The following is a 23854-nucleotide window of genomic DNA, read 5'->3' as shown; positions in this document are numbered from 1 at the left end:
CTTTCATTGCTTTCTCTTGATTGTAGGCTGCAGGTCGTTTGGTAGTGGCGGTAACTTCCTTCACCATTGCAACTAAATGGCGCCGAAGAACTGCCTGAGGTGTTGAATCTTGGCATATAAGTCGGAACATTCCTGAAGCTGACCGCAACAGGCGGGCAGGCGCCCGATCTGTCAGATAGCTATCACGAACAGAAGATCACATCAATTAGACATGGCAGACAGACTTGCTAATTCCAAGGCCACGACTGTGTCAAACATTGGCGACCCTTGCAGTTCTCCACTTATGCACACGATTCAACAACAGCTCCGCCGAGCAGTACTGATCTTCGCTGCAACGCCTCACGAGAGTTTGTCACGGAGATTCATTCGTCCAGTGGAAGGATAACGGCTTGGCAGCAGGCTTGGTCATTCTTCGGGAAAGCTCAACTTACCTTTTGCTGATGCTTAGCATTCTCCCTCAGGTGTTGGCACACGCGACTAGCAGGCCTCCGTATCACTTGGCATTGGACTTCTCAGCGATGGCGGTGCTCGTGATCTTGACAGTTTGGCCAGATTTGGATGAAGGTGTCTCGGTTCGCCGCTGTTTTGATGGCACGATGCTATACAGACCCAGCAAGCAGGACGGAGATTTGGAGTCGAGAATGTGAGTTCTCCGCGTGACCTGAAATCCCAACAAGTACCGGATGCAATCAGCTTAGGTCATGCTTGGACGTGCGATGAGTGACTCGTAGAGATACGCGGCGCTACAGTCTTTCCCATGAGGTTTCAGTAAGTGCCGATTGCATCAACCACATTGTGACATGGAGAGCATAGATGCAGCTCCAATGTTCTAGCAACAATGTCTCGTGCTCAGTGGCAGTTGCACATCACTGAAGCCACTCTAGGGGCTCTTCATGTAGCCTGATCCTGTCACATATGTGGTCAAGCACGCATTGGAGGTCGCGATTTCTGTTTGATGGGAGCACTAACTAAGTCGAAAGGTGGAGTTGTCAGACAAATCCAATGCAAGAGCAGCATTGTGGTCCTTCTGCTATCTACACCGGTCGAATGTGCCGAACAACAAACCCGAGCTCAAGATCGAAAGCGCTATCGCAGCTTCATTCTAGGAAGTCGCCACCACTTTCCTTCAGCACCATCTGATACTCGGGAACAAATTGCATATACATCACTTCGGGATTCCCGGTGCCTTTCTTCGTATAAGCAGCTTCCTCGTGTCCGACAATTGTCTTCTGCAATCCAGAAGATGCTCCCACCGAGCCTGGAGCAATCACTGCTTCGGTCAGCAGTTGCGTCTGACAAGCTCGCTCAAGAGCGATGAAGAACGCAGCAGCCTCTGCTACCGTGCCACCGCACGTCAGCAAACCGTGATTCTTCAGGATTACGTTCTTGTGCTTGGGTCCAAGGGCCTTAGCGATCCTGGTGCCTTCTTCTTTCGCGAACACTACGCCGCCAAAACTTTCATATACCGCTAGGTCATCGTAGAACATGCAAGAGTCGGTACGAAGTGTCAGCTTTGACGATATCCCACTTTTCGGCCATGAGATGCTCACCTTGATTGAGCATATCGATCGGTCGTCCAAAATTGGACCAAGCTCTGCCGTAAGGACTGTGTACATGGCAAGCAGCATTGATATCTGGTCGTGCTTTGTGTATAGCAGCATGGATGGTGAAGCCGGCTGCATTCACCGCCAAGTCTGCTCCGCCAATACGGACTCCTTCTTCGTTGACATGGACCATGTCAGATACTTTGAGAAGGCCGAAGTGCACGGCATACGGATTGATCCAGAAGGTATTAGCGAAAATTGGGTCTGGCAACACATTAGCACTGCTGCATGCTTGTCATACAAGACACTCATACCTCTTACGCTGATGTGGCCGCTACCACCGTCAGCGAAGCCAAGCTTCGAGAAGATACGGAATGCTCCTGCCATCTGCTCGAGCTGCCATTTTCGTTGCTCTCCTTTGTCTTCGAATTGTGGTATTCGAGCACGGGACTGCGCTTCGGTCTGCCGCTTGCTATTATTGGACCCAGCCTCCACTGTAGCTTGGTTGTCAGAGGAAGTCTCTGTGATTGTGGTAGTAGTGGACATGTTTTTACGACTGGCGTGACCGCGGAAGAGAACTTGCTGATCAGATTCGTGGAGTAGCAAATGGGTCAGTCCGACCTGATGGCGACATGCATGGCTCGGTGCATCAATCCCCGAGATCGAGATCCTTCACGTACAAGTCGTGCGCTTGAAGTGCGTCGATACTTGCACGCATATTCTGAAGGTCTTGTGATAATGGTCAAACATCGAATGGTATACAAGACACCATGTCGATGAAGATGCGTTTCGGATTTCAGTATTGAGGTGGAGTGTCATTCTCAGCATCTTCCATTGTGACTACCCACTACAGCGCTTACATTTCTATTGGGTATATACTTATCTCATGCTATGCAGCGAGATTCGAAGCATTTACAGATGACCCATCACCGTATGTCTCTACCAGCAACGCCATTGACGAGGTATCTCTCCACAGACTGGCCGCGTCCAGGGTACAACTTGTGTCTTTTAGCAATGCTCATTCCATCAGAAGTGTTCTTCGTCGCGATCGGCGTCGATAGAGTCCTAGCGACACGCAACCAAGCAGCGCAAGAGCTACCAGTCCAACAACGAACAACGGCCGGTCAACAAGCCAAAGCACGACTGCAACATCGTCTTCGTGCCATGTGCCTCCAGGACTATGACCAAAGAAGGTAAACTCTTCCGAGTAGAACTCCAGCGGCAGGACACGCACGATGTCTTTGGTCACAATATCAGTACACCGTATCGTGGAGTTGACGATTGAGCTTCAAGCAGAGAATGGACTCACCAGCATCATTGGCCTTCGCTCCTCCTGCAGACCACCACTCCTTCACCATATCGCTTGCGAACTGTGGCCCTGTACTCCAAAAAATGGTCACATACGGAAACACCAGCCACTTATTCCTCGGCATTAATCTCTTCACCATTCTCTCCGCCAATGGATGTCCTGCCCGACTTGCCATCAAATCATTATTAAGCCCCAACGGTGTTGCCTTCGGAAGCCAAGCCGGCCACTGCAGCAAAGGCGTCAGGGGTCGCCGACATGCGATGTCCAAGTCCATATAGATACCTCCGAAGTGGTAGAGGATAAAGTATTTGATAGCATCGACACGTTGAATAGGGTAGCGGTAAGAGTCGTAGGTTGGGAGGAACCAGGGGTAATGCGTTTCGAGCAAGGCGCGGGAGGCGGAGGCGTTCCAGGTCGTGATGGTGAAATTGGGGTTGTGGAATTGACAGAGCTCAGGAGCTTTTGAGCCCACGGAAGGAATGAGTGTGCGGTCAATGTGGGTTTCGTAGAGGTTTTCGAAGAATATGAAGTGGATCGCAGGCGGAATGTCGTAGTCGGGGGATGGGGATGGAGGGTAGGAGCTGTAGTCGAATTGCAACTCTTGCCGGTCGGCGGTCGATTGTTTCAATGCTGTGGTGTACTCGAAGGGGAAGTCGTTGAATGAAATGGATGAAGAGTCGAGGAAGTGTTCGAAAGAGATCTGTTTGACGGCCAGATGGAGGAGATACACCAGGTAGAGAATCGGCACGGCTTTGAAAATGAGTAACAAACGTCGGGACTCCATGATGCGAGAGTGTAATTCACCTTCTACAGGTGAAGATCTGGTCAATGAGAGAAGATTGCAAAAGATGCCTGTGCAAAGTTGTGCCCATAACCATACATCGTATTGCGATTCTGCGGGAGAGCAGCCCGTGGATGCCCCATGAATAGACTTCTGCTTCGCGTAAGGGGCGCGCAGAGTTTGTTTGATCACCGTTATTACATCCATCCAAGCTCAAGTACCGCGTCAGGTGCAAAGTTCTCATTGGGGTTGGTGTCTACAAAGGTCCGAAGACATGATCAGAGCTTCACAATCGAAAGTGTGCCGCACCACTCAAGACCACCATCGCGGTCTCTAAGCCCGACGTCCAGCCACGAGATGATTGGGTGGACGGCAAATGTTCATGTGCCTTAGTAACCCATCGAAGCCATGGTGGTCTGGACAACGACGCGTGTACACCTGATATTCCGCTTTTAGCGATACTACCACCAGTCCTCCGCAAAGAGGCTGTGTATGTGGCAGCATCGCTAGCCGCATTGATTGCTCTCGACGAGATGGAGTCGTGTATTGGTGGGAATGACCCGCATTGACTCCGTCGTATGTGTTGGTTGATCCAGGCACGGACCACGAGGCCTGAGGTTAGAAACCGTTTAGCTCAGATAGCTGCCAAGAAGACGGTGATCTATTCTGGGTTCTTGGACTGATATCCTCTAGTCTTGGTATCGCGCGAAACTATGTAGGGTAGTTGACAGAAAGTCTGCACAACGGGTAAAAGAATGTCGGGTGAACCGGTCCGTGCTGCAAAACGGACCTTGTATATGTTGGGTATGCTTTTGATTGAGTGACACAAAGCCTCAAGAAGCGCCTGGGGCGGCAATGACGAGTGACAGTTTGGTGTACTGATGCAATACTTGATTGTGGAGTTGAACCATTCCGAGTTCCAGTGTATGAGAGGACGCACCCTAGGGCGAGGGTCGCCAAGGCGAATTTTGTGGAGACCGCGTGGCATGGCGCAGTCTAGCGTTATTCGTGTTGCGAAACAAGCGATCAGTCTGAGCACGTCGTCCTCAGCGTAGGGCGTCGCTTCGCCTGCGATGTGGTGCAGACGTCGTCGAACGCGGATACTATTGGCTGTATGGATCAGGCCACGCTTTCATGGATTTGAAGCTTGGCGTGCTTGCGTCTCCAGACTCGCTACTCACTGCTTCGACCCCTTTTTGAGGCTGAGCGTTCTTTCTTTAGCTATACCTTCTGTCGTGTTGTACCTGTGGTCTTGTGCTTCCTGAACGTGGAGGTCGATGCTAAGCCTCATCATGATTGCGTTCTTGCCGAATGCGAATGCGGAGACAAGTACCATTGCACAGTGTTGCTGCATTAGCAAAAGCATCAAATGTTATTGGTTTGGGCCTCGCGCGGCAGTCTTCTCGTCTAAATCGAACACATCGTCTTGCAAGCCTATGTTCTTTCGCCATTTTCGTGGATGTAAGGTATGCTATTCACAGCTAGTTCAGCACAGTGGTCATCTTCTCGATGGACTAGAAGTCTGTCAAGCTCCACGTGGAATCAGTCAGTCAGAAACCTAGACGTGCATCTGCGTACATTATCGCGTGCGATGGCGCAGAGAGAGGCGAGACCGGTGTTGAACGGCGTAAAGGACGTCGGTACAGCTGCTGCTCCGAACTCCTGAACGTTGACTTTCGGAAGGCCTTCGCTCCGGAAAGATGAGTCTTGGCTTGTGGCCTGAGGCAGAATCCCGACACGAGACACCTGCCCCATCAGATCGCAACATTGAATTGTTCATCATCCCATGTTCTCCATCTAATCCATCCTTCAAAAGAATTGCAATTCGCAACGTTCAGATCTCTCAACAATGCGACCGCCTACTCACGCATCGAGTGGCAGGAAAGCGCCTGTCCCGAGCCAGCTTTACGCTCATGCTTTGACCAGAGTGCCAAAAGAGGTAGGAATAGTGCTATAAGGCCCCTCATCTTCACCAAAATGCAGATCAACCGACGACCATACTCCCGCCCTCAAAAGCCATTCCTCAGTAGATCGAGTGAGATCGCAACCTCCGAAGAGATGCGGCCAGAAAATATTGATGAATCCTTGGCGAAAACAACGTCAGATAAATGGCAAAATCTTCCGGAATCATTGCTGAAAAATAACTCACTCTGCCAGTATCCAACAAAGTACCCGCGCTGAAATGGAGTCTTCACATGTTCATAAACGATCCACTTTCCTCCAGGCTTCAAATAAGGATACAAACTCCGAATAACATGTTCCGGGTCCGGAATGCTGCAGAGACACTGCACCGTGATAATCGTATCGATACTCTCCTTTTCCAGATCTCCCTTCTCACCCAGCGCTTCAGCACCACATGACAAGATCTCGTAAACACCATCCAAGCCGTGTCGGACCGCGTTGTGCTTCAGTTCAGCATGCATGCCAGGATTGGGTTCCACGCCATAAATCTTGGTGATACTAGGATTTGAAGCTTTGGCGAACATATAAAGCCACTGACCAGATCCTGGCCCGATATCGAGGCAGACTCCAGATGCGGCGTGTCGAAGGAGAGGCAAGACATCAATTTCGGCGTCTCGGCGGACGCGGGGACCAAACCAGCGCCAGAAAGTGGCGAAATGATGGGATTCGAAGCTGGAGAGGTTGAGAAAGGCTTTGAAGTTGCCTGCCTTGAGCAGCTCAATTATCGTGCGTGGGAGGAAGGAGATCGAGTAGGATAGAAGCAGCAGCGGGCGGAGCAGGAGGAATGGGCTTGCTTTCTGCGGAGGAGTGGACATCTTGGTCGAAGAAGATTTCGAAATGTGGATTTGTCACTAATGAGTAGGCGTACTTGTCGACAGAACTTCCGGCTTTCAATTCACCATGGCATATATCTATTATGCTGGTGCGGCGTAGTACGCATGCCGAGATCGGCGTAATCCACTACGCCGAACTTGTGATCTATACGCCGACGCAAAAGTTCACGCTGGCAGCTTGCCACAAGAGTAGCATATGAGCCTGTCTGACCATATTGATTCAACCAAGTTCTGGTTTAACATTGATAACAGTGCGGCACTTCTCCGATATCAAGCCACAGCCATCTTCGCCTGCTCCTCACGAATAGTCTTCAACATCTCCGGATACCATTTCTCCCCGACATCAGGATGACTCTTGACCCTGTTCGCCAAAGTCGCCTCTCCCAAATGCTTCCACTTACCCTTTACAAATGTCATTTCAATATTCTGATCCACCACATGTCCTTCTTTCTCCAGAATCTCCTTCTTCAGATTCTTCACAGTTTTCGGAACAGACATTGATTCGAATTGTGCATCATAGCTCACGCCCTGAAAGAAAGGTATCGAGAAGCGAGCACCAGAGCCTTCCTCCGGGGACAGGACACGATGTGTGGTGCTTGTGCAGACACCGTCTGTCATTGCTTCGAGGCCTTGGCCGATAGCTACGACGAGGGTGCCGCGGATTGGGGGCACATCTGTCGAAATGTTAGTAGAGGCTCATTTGTACCAATACGCGAAAGGCACAGTACCAATCCATTGTCCCTTACTATTCTGTGCCTGGAGACCTTTGTGATCTGAAGCTTGTAGCAAGTATGACGATAACATCGAATCTTTGTGAGCTGTTCAACTCAGTCAGCACATGTCGTCATCCACTTCTTCGGTCAGAATCAAGACCGTACGTCCAACACCCTGGCCCCTTCCTGTCCCATGATCAGGATACTTAACAATCTTCAGTTTGTGCTGCCTAAACTTCCGATCAGCGCATGGAGACCGTCGCCCAGAAGGTTGCAAACACACTGGTCCTCATCGAAGAATTGATCGAATGCAGTAGCGGGCAGACCAAGGCACTCCGCAATCAGCCGCGTGAAGTCCATGCTAATCTCGCTCAGTTTCTCCATATATGTCTCAAAGACTTTGCGAAAGCCTGGAAGAAGGTCCGGATCCGGCCACTGATTTGGCCCAAATAAATTGTAATACATCGGATCGGTGTCTTGTCTTGGCTCATGTGGCGTACTAAGATCCATCTGTTCTCGCCAGTCCGCAGCTTTGGCAGTCGTTTCCATTCCGAGCTAGAGACAGTCAGATACCATCGGCAATATTTCAACGTCTAGTACGTGCATACTCTTGAATATCCCAAGAAACTTGGCTGGTTCTTCATCTCGATGCGAAGTTTCTCTTGCTCCGGCAATTCGAAAAACTGGATCCCTTCCTTGCACACGCGGTCGAAGAATGCCTGATCTATTCCAGTGTTCTCGATGTAAAGGAAGCCTACACTCAAGACTGCCTCGCGAAGCTTTGCAAGAAAGGCTGGCTTCGTCTTGGCATCTCTCGCCTCTCCGAGGTCAAGGATTGGGATATCTGTGAAGCATGCTGCCATGGTGAATACTGGGTGAGCGGCAACGTTGAGGGCTCCACAGGCTCGACTGTACTTGGGAACCGGACAAGCTTTGATGCTTTGAGCTCGTTATAAGCTCGGTCCCATCGGAGAGAGGCCAGGGATCGGTGCGGCGTAAGCACGCCCTGTCCGATACTGAATTGGGGAAAAGCCCAGTTAAGCTCGGCTGATATCGAACATGAAAGTCTGTAGGCTCAAACAGGCTGCTCGTCTAACCACTGCCAGAACCCAAACTCGGTCTCCCACGTATCAAGTGGAAGCATTGTGTCCAGCAGTGGCAACCCGTCGTGAGCTGGACTAGACTGCTGCGGATCAGTGATGCGCTCAGGAGCACTCAAATCCGGGAGAATCTGGTTCAGTAATCGTTGAATACTTGACGCCGCACGGAACAACAGGTCAAAATTTGGCTCTCCTTGAGCTACGAATCCGCCACCTTGTATCTCTCGAACGATGACGCACAGATCTGGGACGGCACGCTTACCCAAGGGCCGCAGTAAAGTACCACGTCTGATGCGCAAAAGTGACAGCGCGATCAGTCCCGCTGCTCTTAGGCCAAAGTTGGACACCTTCCATATTAGACTCGTGCCTGAATTGACGATGCGATCTCGTAAGATGATAGCATCGACAACAAGAGACAGTATCTCTTCCGACACTCCCAGGATTTCGGGTCCATTGCGTTGCGCACCACCGTATAGAAGGAAAAGGATTTGTAGGTACTGGAGGCGGCAATCGAGCAGCAAGTCCAACTCGTAGGCCGTATGTCGATCATGCAGTGGCAGAGTATCAGTGATTTTGAAATGCCCAGGAAGACGGCTCCACAGACTGATGGCTTGAGCTATCAAAGTGCTCGAGTGCGGTTAGGACTTGCTTGAGAGAGGGGAATCTAGTCGCACTTACTCAACAGTTTGACTTCTATTGGGGCAATTCGGACGTCTCAAGAGCTCTAGAGCCTCCTCTTTCAGCAGCGCGCAGATGGCCATCCATCTTATGGCGCTGGAATTGTCCAGTGCGGCATCCTGGGCTAGAGGCAAGTCAGATAATATGTAGCGACCGGATTCCACAGATTCTTCGGACACACGTCGCGTGCTGCCAACAGGACCGCAGGGTAGTTGGAAGCAGCAGAAATTCCTGTTGAGGCGCGGCGGTCGCCCTGTGAACACTGCGTTGTGCTTGTCGGCTCCATATGTCACTGCGAAAATGGCTCGTCTGAGATCTGCTAGCCAGCCAGGAACCTTCAAACCAACAAGAACTTCTTCGTTCAAGCCCAAGAACAGTAGCGAACTGATTACATCTCCAAGTTTTCGCCATGAGTCAAAGTCTACAAGAATCAGTGAGTCGACACAGTTGCTTTTGACGCGGAAGAACTTACTCTGATCACCTCTGACCATAGTGTACAAGATCCAGGTCTCAAACTGACATATCAGCAGTAAATCGTTCGCACGATCGCATGCGAGCGCCGCTTCTAGGCAGCGCTCAGCATACGAAAGGAGAGTTTGCTGCAATTTTCGACGAGCCTTGCGGTCGTTGTAAAGAATAGGAAAATGGGGAATATCGATCACAGCGCGACCAGCTGCGATCAAAAGTAACAGAATACCTTCCCAGCGGATGACCGCAAAGACTTCATGCATAAAATCACCAAAATCAGACGGAAATCCATCAGCCAAAGGGGCCGAAGACACTTTGTGCAGATGTCCACATAGATCAGATGCAGATTCCTGCCAAGTTGAGATTGCCTGCAGTGTAATATCGATGGCAGTAGGAAGTAGTGGGGCCGCAAGAGTCATGCTGGTGCCTTTGGCCAACCAGAAATGGATGAGACCAGAGACAGCCTTGAGATCAATGTCATGAAGCAGGTGTTCGACGACTGTCACGCATTCGGCAGTGGGAGGGGCATTAGTAGGAGAAGGAACTGCTGCTTGTTGCTGGCTCAGTGTGCTGACAAGATCCTCTCCAGATTCGCGGCCCAACTCGTCAAAGATGGTCGCATGGCTGGAAGCGCCAATGAAGCCAGCATACCGTTGCTGCTGCTCCTCCGGTTCCGGCTCCTCTGCGACCGGCGAGGAGACGCTGGGTAGTATGTCTGATACGGCAGCTGTTCGAACATGGCTGGTATCAGATGTCTGAGATCGACGCTTCCTCTTGAACGGCCGATCTCGATAGTGACAGTCGATTTGTTTTCCTTTGCGGGCACAGCGAGCGCAAAAAGGTCTGCCATGGTCACACGATTGTTTGGAGAGTCTGCAAGGCTCGCAGGCTGCGTATCGGTGCGGACGGTGAGCTGGCTGGCGCATCAGGAGGCCGATGCCTGTATTGATGTCGTCTGTCGCGCAGCTGGAGTCGGAGCAGATGCCAGCACAAGCTCTAGGAGTATTCAGTCGGGGTGTATTGAGAGAAGAACGGTGAGAAGATGGCTCTCTCCGACGGCGTGCGGAGAAAGAACAGAGGGGTTCACTTTGCCGCGGATTAGGCGCGGTCGGGAGCTGCCGCCGGCTGCGACGACTTGTGGCCGGTGCCACTGCCACTCCTGCTGGTCACCGCTCGACAGCTGCAAGACTTCATCCGATGTTCTCTCATCCCTTGTAACTTCACATCCCAACGTTCTGATGACAGAGTACCGAACAACGATCTCTACATATCACTTGCCGTCAGAGCACGAGTCTGATATGCGTATCGTCTTCACGCTCTCGATGCGGAACATTCGATGGCCGGGCTGCATTGAGAATTCTCAGCGTGCGCCTGAACCGAGCTGATGAAGCGAGGGGAAGCGGAGGGCTATTTTTATCAATCCAACAGTCAGACCTAATGCTTGATTCTCAACATGCAGCTCTCCGCGAGAACCAAGCTTTTTGGAGTCTCGCTTCAACATCTTCACACGTAACGAGACGCGGCGGATGAAGTGTTGTGTTGAAGGACTTCCCCACTCCTCTCAGCCTCCCGCTTCGCAGTGACTTGATTCCTCGCTACAGAAGGGAGCACTTTGCAAAGGCAGAAGTTCCCGGAGCCAGCGGCAAGCATGATATCCTGCCAATTGAACAGGAAGCTCGAAGATATTGATTCCGCAGCCTTGGACCCCTGCACGCACGCATGAATTGCCAGTCGAGCCAGCTTGTGGTAGGGTAAGCTCACGCCTAGATCTTAACGATACGCGCACTGCACGCAATTGATCAGCAGACCTGGCGCTTGTGCAGATGCAGTGCGAGCCACCGCCTTGGTACGTGGCCCTTCGATCAAAGAGTCTACCTCATCAATCACAGCACCCCACGAAGCCGCATTCCCGGCACATATTGCACGGTGCTACCCACGACCCGCATCCGGCACTTCGAACAGCTTGATGTGCGGCTGAGGCAGTATGAACTGCAACCTGCACCAAACAGTCTCACACACCAAGGACGCTGGGTCGCCCTCGAGCGGAAAGGCATAGCAGGTATCTGTACAGATCGGCGACCACAATCCGACGTCCGAATCGCCTTCGTGTCTCCAACGCCTTCGTTGTGAAACAGGCCTCTCTGCATGTATTCGCATGTGTCCTACAGCTTCGCCTCAAGACCCACTGCCGGCCAAGAAAAGCTAAGAGCTCATCCCAAGCTACGAGCGCATCTCTGGCCAACATTTCTTCGCCATGCCCCACTGTGTCCACAATCCGCATCCTTCTGCTGCTCATCAGTCTCAGCTTCGACAATGAAAGCTCAGCTTCGGCTTGACCGCCTCAATATTGTGCAATGCGCGAGGTCCTGCATCTGCATGTTCGGAGAATTAGAGCTAGAAACGGAAGGACGTCGGGACTCAGGTCCCACCGCATGGCGACTTGGCCGAATGCCTATGCGAGAAAATCCTTCCTCTGTATGCTAGCGATGTGCACGAGAACTCCAGAATTGCGGCTCGTGTGCTCCCAGGCGGCAATCGCGCCCCCAAATGCCTATGCGTGGGTGCTGACAGGAAAAATTCCGAAGAGGGTGCAGGTGCCTGTCCCAGGCGGTATCCCAGGGCCCCCTCAAGCCCTTTCCCACACGACCAGCTCCTTCGAGACCTCGCGCCATCCGTTGTGATTGCAGCGACATCCTGCCGCATTCACTGCTCGCTAATAACAATTTTTCGGCTTCCCCATAGTCCGCGAACCTGAGGCCGATCTACATCTCGCTTTGCATGTGGCTCACTTTAGCTCCGAACTACGCTCAATACAGTATAATGTACTGCCATGGTCTGAGCTGATCATCATCGCCAAGCAGCCGCACTCTCGTTGTGCGCCACTCCACTCCATCCGTGTGTCGAAAAGATGCGCTGTTCGCCAGCGAGCCGTGCTCGCTGCCGCCATTGCCGTTGCTACAACCGGTCTGCGTCTCGCATGCCTACATCTCATACGCCTCCCTCGCAGAGGGCTTAGAATCCTGCGGCGCAATGTTTTGTACAAGTAGCACCAGATAGGAACGTGGGTGCCACGTTGTTCGCAGCTCACAGCCCTCGCTTCCTAGCAATCTGTCATTGTAATGTATACACTAATTCTTGCCTGCTGGCTTCTGCTTTCCACAGCTATCGCAGCGCCTCCGCCTTCATACAAACCACCACCAACCTATCCGCCCCAGAAATGGATTCCGGGGCCAACCAACGGAACTGATGCACTCGCACGCAAAGGCTGGCACAATCTGCAGAAATATGTGAAGCACAATGCCGCAAACAACACATGCACTCTCAAGACCGCCTATCGACGCAAGGAGTGGGATGCCCTCCGACCACATGAAAAGCGAGCATATATTCAAGCTGTCAAATGCCTCCAGAGCAAGCCCGCACTTAGTGGCGACCTGGCTCCTGGTGCCAAGAGCCGATATGATGACTTTACTGCCGCTCATGTGAATCAGACCTTGAGTATCCATAGCACGGTTTGTCACGATTCTACCAATAAGCTACTACCCTTAATACTGATTGACAATCATAGGGCAACTTCCTCACTTGGCATCGATATTTTGTCTGGACATATGAGAAAGCCTTGCGGGAAGAGTGCGGATACCGCGGCTATCAACCTTATATCAACTGGGCACGCCTGTCCAACTCTGTCATTAACGCTCCAATCTTCGATGGCTCCGATACATCTCTCGGCGGGAATGGTATCTTCGAACCCGCGAAGATCCCGATCGTATTCTCGAACGAGACCACTCCCGTCACTGGTATCAACCCCGCTGGAGGCGGCGGCTGCGTCAAGAAAGGCCCCTTCAAGGACATGAGCGTCACCCTCGGACCTGTCGGTCTTGCCGGCTACGACCCAACATTCATTACTCCGAATCCTCAGACAGATGGCCTAGGCTACAATCCTCGCTGCCTCCGCCGCGACTTGTCTGTGGAAGCCGTCTCTGGTGCCTCTGATCACAATGTCACGACGCTCTTGGCTAACTCTGCCGATATCGCGACTTTCCAAAACGTCCTTCAAGGGCCTTTCGCACTTTCTCCACCTCAGCCATTCTATGGCGCCCATGCCGCAGGTCACTACACCGTCGGTGGTGATCCTGGCGGAGATTTTTACACTTCGCCTGGAGACCCGTGGTTCTACTTGCATCATGCACAAGTCGATCGAGTGTACTGGATCTGGCAGAATCTGCATTTGTTTGATGAAGGCGAGAAGTGGAAACAAATTGCGGGGACATTGACGTTCTTGAACTTCCCACCTAGTCGAGAGGCCAGACTAGATGATCGTTTTGATCTGGGTGTCAATGATGGCTTTCAAGGGATGACGATTGAAGAAGGTCTGTTTACGTTGGAAGGGGAGAGGTATTGTTATATTTACGAGTAAGGTTGTTCTGCTTCAAACCTGATGTTAGAGATCGGCAATTCTTCGCTGGGATCTTGGTTTTTGATACTCAGAACGATAGCGGCGAACGATACATGATGACTGATGAGCAACCCGGGTAATATTGAAGGTTCTGGGACGCTCAATGATACGCCTCTGCTTTTAGATAGCGTCTGAAGCTTAGACAATCCTGAACAGTTCAACGTCAGAATCGATCTCATCCTCATCACACGTCTTGCTCGAAACCTTGCGTTCTAATATCTCTGCTATGTAGTGTAAACAAGCTTCGCTGCCCAGCTGTGTCTTGATTGATCACCTATGATCGAGCTTCCGACTATGTGCCTCGATCGTCGTACAGCCTAACGGAGGTATGTCCGGCATTTCAGGACATCTTGTGGGGCCTCCAGCAGTCTCAACACGTTTCTGGTAGCCCGATACTAGTTTAGGCTATTGGCACTAATGCCGACAGATTTATGCTTTGCCGCTGGATGGCATTCACCGTTGAAGATCTGCACTGTAAGCTCTGTGAATGGCAATTCAACACTACCTGCTGCGTCCAGACTTCCATCAACTTTGACGACGTTGATGATAACTGCACATGTCATGACACGATTCTCGGTCACTCCGGGGATCTGTCGGACGGTCTACCACACAGACGCACACGTCCGAAGTCTCCGACTCACTTGGCAATGTTGGCATGCAGGTTACTCAGCTTGTGACATCCCAGGCTACATCGAAGGACGTTGTCGAGGCTTGTCTTACACAATGTATCGTTGAAAAGAACAGCGAGACAGATGAAATGCATTGGCAGTCTCCTTTGCTGATTTCGCCCTTGGCTGAACTGAGACCGCGTGAGTAGGCAAATACAGCCGATGCGATCCTGCGATGATGAAGAGGCGTCGCGGTTGTGGTAAGCTTGAAGCCTTTACAGCCACAGACCCGCGCAAGGGATACGCAGAAGCAGTATAGACCTCCACTGACAGGGCGATTTCGAGAGCTAGCCGCGTGGAATCATATGTCATAGAGGCCATGTTGGTAGTAGGTAGGCGATGGAGGGCGAATAGCGTTCTGGAGATTTCCGATGTTTCGTTGCATTAGCGCTCGACTATGGTCTGCAGTGTCATGGCATTGATTCCATCGCGGCGTTATAGACAATGGAGTCCTATTCCTCGTTGTGTCAACAACGAACGCCATCACGACTCTTGTTGACTGGGCATTCGGTCGTTCCGATGGTATCTTTTGTTGGTAGAATATTGGTATGCAATCAGGTGCGATGGCAGCTGCGTGGCACAAAGCCCACAGGAAGCCACGACGCAACGATTGGCTCCTGCTCCATTGTGGTCTTGCAGCTGCATATGAACTACATAGAGTTTTGACGAACCATTGATGTCTCTGGTAGCCACTACTGCAATCGTTCCATCCTTGCCAGCACATAGTCATTCCCATCGGACCTTCCGTACGTCTTCCATCATCACTGCTATTTCACGCTTCCAAAGAACGGCTTCGATGTCCTGCAGGACAACAAAACTTTCACGCCGAGAACACGAGAACTCTTCTCCAGTTACTAACCACATTGGGGTGCTGCGTAGTCTTCATCCAGTAGGGATCATCGGTTTGCAGAAGCCACTCGCTAGGAGACATGTCAACGCGCTTCCGCACGAGCTATCCTGAGAGCTTGCATATTCTCCTTGGAGCAGTGATCTACCCCTCTGAGGCGTCTTTTGCCAGGACGTACGCCAAGGCCTACCACCAGCGCAATACTCAGCATTGATGCATGATGGCGAGGAAGTGGTATATAACCGCAATGGACTTGCAGTGATCGGGCCATCAAGCAGTAACAGCACACACACACATCAATTTCCAATTCACAGCTCTTCGACCAACATGAAGTTCTCACACGCCCTCACAGCTCTTGCTCTCACATCCGGAGTCGTCGCCGATTGCCCACCAGAACAACGCATCGATGCGCTGAAGTACATCGTCAGAGCATTCAATGCCGTCGGCCTCGAGTCGGTGCAACTGATCAATGGCATGCCACTTGCTCCACAATGTGACGCATTCCTGTAGGCATCATAGGAACGACTCGTAATCATTTGGAAAACGCTGACAGTCCTTTTTCAGCTTCATCAACGGCCTCCCAGGAGTCTCCCCAGCATTCGATTCCACAAGTGTAAAAGCCTTCTCACAAGTCGTACGGCAAGCCTTTGGGTACGTGGAAGGCAGATACTCGGCCGCAGACAACAACACAGCAACTCTTGATGCGATTGTGGTAAGTCGATCTCAGAACAACCACCCACACATCCAGAACTCACAAAGCTGACTTGGATTCAAATAGACCCTCGGAGTTCTCCAAGTCCTCCAAGCACCTGTCCGAACACGAATCGTCGTCCCAGCAGAATTCGACCCAGAAACTTGCCTCATCACATCTCTACCGACGTATATCACGCTTCCGACAGATATCGCAGGAAACCCGATCAACCCTCCGAGAATTCCTAAGATTTTGGGGATTGATAGATTGCCGGGCTTCAAGCCGATTTTACAATTGTTGGTTCCTGCTATTGGCGACATTTTTAATGTGTTGAATTAAGATCGTCTATTCGCATAAGGACAGGAGGTATTCTGCAGAGGCATTTAATTGCGCGAAGCATAGTTGGTGGCGGCGTGATGCTAGATGTTGATCAGCGACTTGGGCAGCGCGCGTCTGTTCGAACGCACATATAGATAATCATGATCATTTATCTCAACAAATCAAAGATCTTCTAAGCCATTGGCACTGCGTGAGTTTCCGTGCAAACTCTTGAGACATTGCCAGTAAACTCCATCTGGAAAGTCCCTTCCAGATATGGTTAACGCTACAACATGTAGGACGATGTCACGTTCTGGGCCCAAGCGTGCGCGGCACACCGTCTTCGACTTTGCTCAGCAGACTCAAAGTTGCCTCGAACGCACTCTCGTACGAAAGCATCGGACAATGGCTTCGCAAAGTGTTTTCGGTCCTGCTCAAGAATGGATTTTCGTCGAAAATGAACCAAAGAATGCGACTTCAAAGGAAGACAAGAAGCTAGCTCAACGGAAAAGGATTCGCGCCCAGGCGGCAAAAGTCAGCTCCAATGCCCGGCTCGAAACGATTCGCAAACGCGTCCCAAAACGTACAACGCAGCCGGTCGAACACGTTTTTCAAGTTGCGTTGTCGGGAGGATCCTCTGAGAGGAGACAACTCCGACCTCTCGCGGCAGCATCCGAGGAACGCGAAAGCGAGGTACTCGCTGCACAACATCGAGGTGTGTGTGGTTGCGTCAATACTCCCAAAAAATGCCGAAGGAGGATCGAGACTAATGCAATCCTGATTGTGCACCGGTTTAGATCGAGAGACCTCAATGTCTGTACATGCTCACACTCTTTTGGGAGGCCCGATTCCTGTCGCGCAAGCCAATGCCGCGATACTGTCGCAGTTCCTCAGTCGCTTCAAGTCCGGCGGGCCCGCCGAACGGCCATGGATAGAGCTCGTAATGGCCAGAGCGGTTTCCTCGACGACTCCCTCGCTCATAAGTACAGCTCTGCAAGCGAATGCTAGCGCACTTTGCGCCAACGATCTGCAGCATCCTGAAATATCCAAACATGCCACCAAGCTTTACTTGTTCGTCATCGAGCGGTTGCAAGCGTTACTGAGAAGCCCCAGCTGGAGCGACACTTTGGTCTTGCACACCTGCATGATCATATCTTTTTACGATGTACGTTCACTTGCAGTGATGAGTACTGGCTTCTTCGTCTGACTATCCCAAAGCGCATTGCTGGTAAGGATCCTGCTGGCAGTCATGCGCACGTAAGAGGCGTTGCACGCCTCATACAAGCCAAAGGACCCCAAAGTTTCATAAGTGGTATCGAGCACCAGACATTCCGCTACTACAGGATCAATATCGTAAGTCATCGGCGATGACCTGACACCTAAGACGGAGCGCTGAAATCGTGGCAGTTCATGATCAGTGTGGCTGATCGTACGCCCTGCTTTCTAGCGGAGGCGGACTGGAGGAATATTCCATTCTCAGGAGACTGTCCGCCCAAGACAATACTGGACATACTCCTCGACTCGCTGACTGAAATACCGGGAGTGCTGGCTGCAGCAGAAAATCTGTCGAAAGGCGGACTGAGTCGATACGTTCTGGTCCAAAAAGCCTTTGAACTGGCATACAGGGTCAGATGCTTGATCTGGGACTTGGAGAAATGGAAAGAACTCCATATCTGGACCTATCCTGCAATCTGCGAGGTACCGAATTCGAGGAATTTGGATCTCCTTGCTTTGTGCAAGCTCATCACTGAGCTACATCCTTACGACGCCAGACTAGGAGAAGCTCTCAGCTGCTATACTGGCGCACAATTGATCCTTGCTCGGGTAGCCCAGCGGTTAGGCGAGAGGAGCTTTCTCATGAGAACTGCCCTTCGCCTGCCTCACACGCTTTATGATCTGGTTTCTGCGATTGTCCTGGTTTCCAGAGCGCAGATAACCGCGGAAGACTCTAGCCTGATCACTTTGATTGTCACCACTTTCCCGTTGAAAGTCGCCCAAGGCACGACAGAGTTGCAGGACCCGGAACTCCACAAGGCGATTCGAGATATGCTGAGCCAGGTTGCTGTTGAGTTTTCTCGAAGATACAATTTGAAGTACACCACGCCGAGCTAGGTGTATAGTACACTAGTTTCATGGACAGGGTCTACGACGCTGTGACACGTACACCAACGCCGAACAGTAGTCGCATTAAAGGAAGCCTCCAAGTGAAGATATCATAGGCTTCCTGGCACATGAATGTGGACGCCATCGCGCGAATCGGTTGTCCTTCAATCTTGGTTCCGCGAGCGCGATGCCGGGCCTCGAGCGACTCAGGACTTTCGAAGGGTTCCAGTATAGCGCTGCCTCATCGCATGCACAGTGCGAGATTCTATGAGGCCGCTCAACGAAGACCACTTCGTTCCATGCTGTTTGACGAGTTGAAGCAATTTCTCGTCCTCAGTTTTTGTCCAATGGACCCGGCTACGATGGGCGGGGCCACTTACACGTGGAGAGACTTCATGATATTTGGCTGTAACCGACTTATACGAGCGATTCATCGTATTTGCGATTTCGGTCCAGGACTTACGATCCTCTTCGCGCAGCCTGGTTAACATAGCAATATCTGCATCGGTCCAGCGCTGGAATGCGGCGTTGGCATTCTGCTGGAGAGATTTTAGATAGAACGTGTTTTTGACGATCGCAAGTCTCTGCTGCAGGTGGCTCGCAATCTCGCGCCACTTGAGACCTTTCTCCCTGAGTGCCAAGATATGTTTGTACTGGCCATCGGTCATGCCCTCTTGCCGCTCTTTTAAGGTCGAGATGCCAGATACTTTGCCGAGAGCGACGAGATCGCGCCATCTCGTGTTCACATCCTGCCGTGAGTGCGAAGCTAACTCGCTAGCGATTGTAGTGAAGGAAGCTGCTTCTGCCCTCCTTCGGATAATGTAAGCGTCCTCTTCTGCCATGAATTTACTCTTTCGTGGAAACCGGTATCTTTTAATCTCGCCTTCATGACCATATAATAGGATTAATCTTCTATGCCTGCCAGCAACGGCAGGAGCAGACCTTCCAAGCTCAGCACCTATGTCTCGATAAGACGCGCCTTGTTTGCGACGCAGCAATATTTGTTGGTCTTCAGCGTGAGAATAGGATCGGCCGATCTGGGCTGTTGGAGATCTTTCCTCGGGTCCCGATCCTTCCTTCTCCGCTCCGAGGGCGTCGACTGAGGAGGATCTCCTTGCTTTCGAAGTCGCGAAGTGGATGGATGGATGGAGTTTATTCCGCCCGGCGCTAAGCACCTAAAGGGCACACTACGGATATTACGTCATCACATTGCTTCCGGAAATTTTCCTGAACTCCAAATAGCCCATTCGGTTTGTCCTATCTCAGTTCTCCTGCTCCTTCTGTCCTATGTTGCCGGAAACTCGTACTAGGTTAGTGTGCACAAGCTCTCTTGAAGTCGCTCCTCCAAGTGTTCACTGTCCCATCTTCAGCGAGTGAAGCGTGTCTTGTTAATAGTACGAGGGTGCGTTGGGGGAAACGGTTAGTAGTAGTAGGTGTAAGGTTGGTGGCGTTGTGTCCTCTATGTGTCTCGGTTGGCCGTCACCTGGCTAGGGGAAGGTTGGTACGATGAGCTCTCGAGACGGCCTGTAGCCATAGCGAACTGGATCGTCGCCAGGACTGCGTCTATTGCCGGTTTCCACTTCTCGTTGTCTGATGCTGCCTTTCCTCCGAGAAAAAAGGAGAGGTTGCCCCTCATAGTGTCTGTATGTTGTAGCATCTGTAGTCGGAGATCATCCCACAGACGGCACCGGAATAAGAAATGCTCGACGGTTTCAGTTGCTTGCGTGCATGCGCACAGGTCTGATTCTGCAGCTCCTATCCGGTGAAGGTAACCATTCAGTCGTGACATTCCGGTCCGGAGCTGTGCCAACACGCTCGCTTGTTTGCTTCCGAGGCGATCGTATACCATCCGTGTATGTGGACCAGGTATCGCGGTGTCGATTCGTCGTATATGCTTTCCTACGCCTTCGATCGGCTGCCGTCTTTTCCTCGTTTCTGCTTTCAAGTGGCTAATAGCAGTCGATCTAGCTGCTGGCCGGGTCGACTGTGGTATTTGACCTGGCTCCGTTGCAGCTTTCGCCGCCTCTTTTGCTTTTTGGCCAAGCTCAAACTCTGGAGTGGGACACCACGCCAACCGGACAGTATTGTGGCCCTGCAGGGCCCACGCGCTCTTATAGATTTGTTGTATGGTTTCCTGTCCTGACTGCTGTCTAGGCCGGCATACTGCCTGTAGTGCTGCTCGGTTGTCTGAGAAGAGATATATATTCCGCGAGACGGTAGATAGGGGTATTTGTGCAAGGCCTTCTGCCAACGCTATCAAGGCCGCCGTGTACGGGTTGTGCTCCGTCCTTGCTGATACTGTAGTCGAGACGACGGTGGATGGGGGCTCTCCCCGTTCGGTGTCTTGTATTGCGACTCCTGCGCCGACAATGTTGTTCCTCGCCGAGGAGCTTGTTGCGACACAGATACCTGCGCTCTGTTTGGCAGCGTTCACCGCTTCCTCTGTCGTTTCCTTCGCATCTGCTGCTAGTCGCCGGTGCCACGGTGCTACTGTGTATGGCGCGATGCTCTCCATACCTCTTGTCGATACCTTGTAGGTAGTTGACATCTGTTGCAGCGGGGAGCGGAACCTCCGGGTCGGTATAACCCTGAGTTTCGACAGCGGATTGGTCGTAGGCAGCGAGAGGATATCGACCCATGTGCTCGCGGCTTTGGCTGCGTGTCGTTGCTGGACTGTGCGCATGCTTGCCTCTGCTTCGGCCACTTCTCTTGCTACTGTGCGGAAGCAGCCCGTGACTGCCTGTGCTCCGATTCTTTGTACTCGATTTACTGCAGCCGCAAGTCGCCCTTTACACTTGTACATCCACACCGGCGATGCGTAGTCGACTACTGGCGCCACCATTGTTTCGAACAGCCTGCGGGCGGTAGATGGTGACAGCCCTCGCAGTCGTTTCAGTGCCATTGCAGCAGTAAGACCTGCAGTGGCCGCTCGTGCGATATGCTGTTGGAATCGAAGTTCCGAGTCCACGACCACTCCTAGGATCTTTGTGCTGGTCACCGGCTCCACCTCTTGTCCCTTGACCAGAACTGGTCGGACGCTACTTCGGCACGGTATTCGCGTAAAGTGGATAAAGGCTGTCTTGTCGCCTTCAAAGGTGGCACCGCTTCTTTGTTCCCACTCTATCGCTTGGTCGACAACCGCCTGGATCCTGCCTTGGTTTGCCTCTGCAGAGGGGCCTGTGACCCACGCTGTGTAGTCGTCGACAAATGCTATAGCACCGCCATTGCTATCGATCTTGCGCTGGACGAGGTCCGCATTAAAAAAGAGGAACAGGACTGGTGATAGTGGCGACCCCTGCGGCAATCCTGCTTGCTGTAGCGCTTGTCGCTCCGATGCCTGGCCATTAACTACGATTGTAGCCGACCGGTCCGAGCAGAAGGAATCGATCCATTTGACTAGCGTTGCGGGGATGCCCCTTGCTTGGAGTCGCTGCAGTAGTCTTTCCTTACACACTCCATTATATGCACCTTTCACGTCGAAGCTGATCAGGCTGAGCACCCTCCTGTTACGCCATGCCTTGTAGATGTGTTCCTGCAACAGGAGGATCGCCTGTACTGCCGATCGTCTCTTCCGAGCTCCGAAGTGGTTTGTTGGTAGGAGGCCTGCGGTTTCGACCGCATGTGATATCCTTTCAGCTACTACTGCTTCAAGCGCTTTGCCAAGCGTAGCGAGCAACGAAATAGGTCGCCATGCCTTCGCAGCTGTATAGTCGCTCTTGTTAGGTTTCTTTAGTGGAATGATTTTGGCTGTCTTCCATTGGGCCGGCAGTATACCCTCCCTTAGCGACGTTCGAAAGAGTGTTAGAACCCTCTCCTTTACGGCCGGCCATACCCGTTTCCACGCTACCGCCGGCAGCCCATCCTCTCCTGCTGCTTTCCACGACTGCGCTGCGAACACGCTCCGTTCAACTTCGTCCATAGTGAGCGGAGGCATATGGACTGGCCTCCTCTGCTTTCGCTGCCCTTCGTCCTCGATCACGGGCGGAAGGGGTGGAAAGAATGTTGATAGCAACTCGGTCGCCTGCTCTCCCTTACCACTTGTAATCGACCCATCCCTCCTCGTAAGGGGCGGGATCTGGGAGGAGCCTAGGCTGGTATCGGCCTTCATATACTTCGCCGCCTGCCAGATGTTGTTAGTGTCGTCCAAGAATTCTTCCCAATGCCTCCTCTGCTGCTGACGGACGGCATCATGGTATTCCTTAGAAGCGATCCGTGTCTGTTTCTCGAGTTGTTCGCTATAGGTGCCCGCCCTGCGATAGCTCCTTGCCCTGTTCCTCCAACGGGTATAGATCTGACGAAGCTTAGTAAGGTCGTGTGTCCACCACCTTTTAGCATACGGCGACGGTTTCGCGACAGGAGTAAGTGCGTGGACTGCTGCAAGTACCGCACTCATGAGTTGGTCGGCCTGCGTCTGTACATCCACTAGTACATGCCCGTATATGTTTACGGCCAATGGCTGGAGTGTACTAGTAATCTTCGCACAAATCTCCTTCCAGGGTGCATTCTTGAGTAGCAGTCGTGGCTGGACTATATGCTCTGGCATGTCGACATTAATGGTGGTCTCGATCGCGTGGTGGTCCGATCCGTGCTCTGTCCCATAAATCCTACACCGGACGAGCGCGGCGGCCAGTTCCTCGGAGGCGAGCACCAGATCGATGGTGCTTTCGTGCTTGCCATTCTGCCACGTCTTGGTACCCCTCGGTAGGAGACTGCGTAGCGCAGAGTCGTTCATAAAGTCCACGAGTCCGTCTGCCTCTCCTTGTCGGGCAGGTGAGATGTCGTCCCCACCCCATAGCTGGTCATGTTGGTTGAAGTCGCCAGTTAGAAGTATATCCATTCTTTCCCTCGTTACCCGTCTCCTTGCAGTGTCCACGCTTTGCCGCAGGAGCTGTATCGTCTCCGCGAGTGCTTGCGGGTTGGCTGGCACCACGTAGACCGATGCGATGAACACCGACCGATCGGGTAGATGCAGCAGCGCTGCGGTAATATCGGGAGAGGGCACCGGGACTGGCTCACTCTCTATCCCCTTCCGGATCCAGAGCATACTTCCAATTACCCGTCTGCCTTCGCGCGTTTCCGTAGGTATCATCTTGGTCCAGTGTGGATGGCCTAGCGGCGCGGTCAACACCTTGCCCTCTCTCACAAACGAGCAAGGTTCCGATAATGCGATGACTCCGAAGTCCTCGAGGTCTGTATCATTCATTACGCTATGTTGCACCACTCGCCGCTTGCCGACATTTAGTGAAAGGACCTTCAAGGGGCTAGGCATTAGCGACAGGAGGAGGATACAGTATTCGACAGTTCTTGCTGTACGATTCGTGGGGTCCACCACATGGGATGCACTTTGGAACCAAACCCTCGGAGTCGCATTCGGTGTGGCGGTGAC

The 23854-nt window shown here is 52.1% G+C and overlaps 10 protein-coding genes across 11 annotated transcripts; 3 read left to right on the top strand and 7 right to left on the bottom strand.

Annotated features, from left to right (window-relative positions):
• Positions 1 to 1097: 1097 nt before the first annotated feature.
• Positions 1098 to 2090, bottom strand: CKM354_000218200 (uncharacterized protein; the record flags this gene model as incomplete). The annotated part of the gene is made up of 3 exons (XM_044797333.1): positions 1098 to 1333; positions 1551 to 1808; positions 1859 to 2090. 3 exons carry the CDS (start codon positions 2088 to 2090, stop codon positions 1098 to 1100), a joined length of 726 nt encoding a protein of 241 aa, XP_044653268.1.
• A 103-nt stretch (positions 2091 to 2193) lies between these two features.
• CKM354_000218100 (uncharacterized protein) lies at positions 2194 to 3637 on the bottom strand (the record flags this gene model as incomplete). Its single annotated transcript, XM_044797332.1, has 3 exons — positions 2194 to 2265; positions 2620 to 2783; positions 2854 to 3637. 3 exons carry the CDS (start codon positions 3635 to 3637, stop codon positions 2194 to 2196), a joined length of 1020 nt encoding a protein of 339 aa, XP_044653267.1.
• Positions 3638 to 5545: 1908 nt separating this feature from the next.
• On the bottom strand, positions 5546 to 6411 carry CKM354_000218000 (uncharacterized protein; the record flags this gene model as incomplete). The annotated part of the gene is made up of 2 exons (XM_044797331.1): positions 5546 to 5718; positions 5784 to 6411. The coding sequence occupies 2 exons, from the start codon at positions 6409 to 6411 to the stop codon at positions 5546 to 5548; spliced, it is 801 nt and encodes a 266-aa protein (XP_044653266.1).
• A 288-nt stretch (positions 6412 to 6699) lies between these two features.
• Positions 6700 to 8005, bottom strand: CKM354_000217900 (uncharacterized protein; the record flags this gene model as incomplete). Its single annotated transcript, XM_044797330.1, has 5 exons — positions 6700 to 7103; positions 7158 to 7247; positions 7308 to 7372; positions 7426 to 7697; positions 7751 to 8005. 5 exons carry the CDS (start codon positions 8003 to 8005, stop codon positions 6700 to 6702), a joined length of 1086 nt encoding a protein of 361 aa, XP_044653265.1.
• Positions 8006 to 8217: 212 nt separating this feature from the next.
• CKM354_000217800 (uncharacterized protein) lies at positions 8218 to 10238 on the bottom strand (the record flags this gene model as incomplete). Its single annotated transcript, XM_044797329.1, has 4 exons — positions 8218 to 8869; positions 8921 to 9341; positions 9393 to 10115; positions 10169 to 10238. The coding sequence occupies 4 exons, from the start codon at positions 10236 to 10238 to the stop codon at positions 8218 to 8220; spliced, it is 1866 nt and encodes a 621-aa protein (XP_044653264.1).
• A 2269-nt stretch (positions 10239 to 12507) lies between these two features.
• CKM354_000217700 (uncharacterized protein) lies at positions 12508 to 13802 on the top strand (the record flags this gene model as incomplete). Its single annotated transcript, XM_044797328.1, has 2 exons — positions 12508 to 12897; positions 12954 to 13802. The coding sequence occupies 2 exons, from the start codon at positions 12508 to 12510 to the stop codon at positions 13800 to 13802; spliced, it is 1239 nt and encodes a 412-aa protein (XP_044653263.1).
• A 1881-nt stretch (positions 13803 to 15683) lies between these two features.
• CKM354_000217600 (uncharacterized protein) lies at positions 15684 to 16386 on the top strand (the record flags this gene model as incomplete). The annotated part of the gene is made up of 3 exons (XM_044797327.1): positions 15684 to 15862; positions 15921 to 16068; positions 16135 to 16386. The coding sequence occupies 3 exons, from the start codon at positions 15684 to 15686 to the stop codon at positions 16384 to 16386; spliced, it is 579 nt and encodes a 192-aa protein (XP_044653262.1).
• Positions 16387 to 17176: 790 nt separating this feature from the next.
• Positions 17177 to 18477, top strand: CKM354_000217500 (uncharacterized protein; the record flags this gene model as incomplete). Its single annotated transcript, XM_044797326.1, has 3 exons — positions 17177 to 17530; positions 17584 to 17718; positions 17773 to 18477. 3 exons carry the CDS (start codon positions 17177 to 17179, stop codon positions 18475 to 18477), a joined length of 1194 nt encoding a protein of 397 aa, XP_044653261.1.
• Positions 18478 to 18674: 197 nt separating this feature from the next.
• On the bottom strand, positions 18675 to 19310 carry CKM354_000217400 (uncharacterized protein; the record flags this gene model as incomplete). Its single annotated transcript, XM_044797325.1, has 1 exon — positions 18675 to 19310. The coding sequence occupies one exon, from the start codon at positions 19308 to 19310 to the stop codon at positions 18675 to 18677; it is 636 nt and encodes a 211-aa protein (XP_044653260.1).
• A 617-nt stretch (positions 19311 to 19927) lies between these two features.
• On the bottom strand, positions 19928 to 23671 carry CKM354_000217300 (uncharacterized protein; the record flags this gene model as incomplete). Of its 2 annotated transcripts, none has more annotated exons than XM_044797323.1 (1): positions 19928 to 23671. In XM_044797323.1, one exon carries the CDS (start codon positions 23669 to 23671, stop codon positions 19928 to 19930), a length of 3744 nt encoding a protein of 1247 aa, XP_044653258.1. The 2 variants fall into 2 exon arrangements, with proteins under 2 accessions (XP_044653258.1, XP_044653259.1); XM_044797324.1 differs by having other exon boundaries at positions 19928 to 23200.
• Positions 23672 to 23854: the final 183 nt, after the last annotated feature.

This window comes from Cercospora kikuchii, assembly GCF_019650295.1.
Source record: "Cercospora kikuchii DNA, contig_00001, whole genome shotgun sequence".
In the NCBI taxonomy this organism is placed as follows: Eukaryota; Fungi; Ascomycota; class Dothideomycetes; order Mycosphaerellales; family Mycosphaerellaceae; genus Cercospora; species Cercospora kikuchii.
Note: the sequence above shows the minus strand (reverse complement) of the source record. Positions and strands in the feature narration are given on the sequence as shown.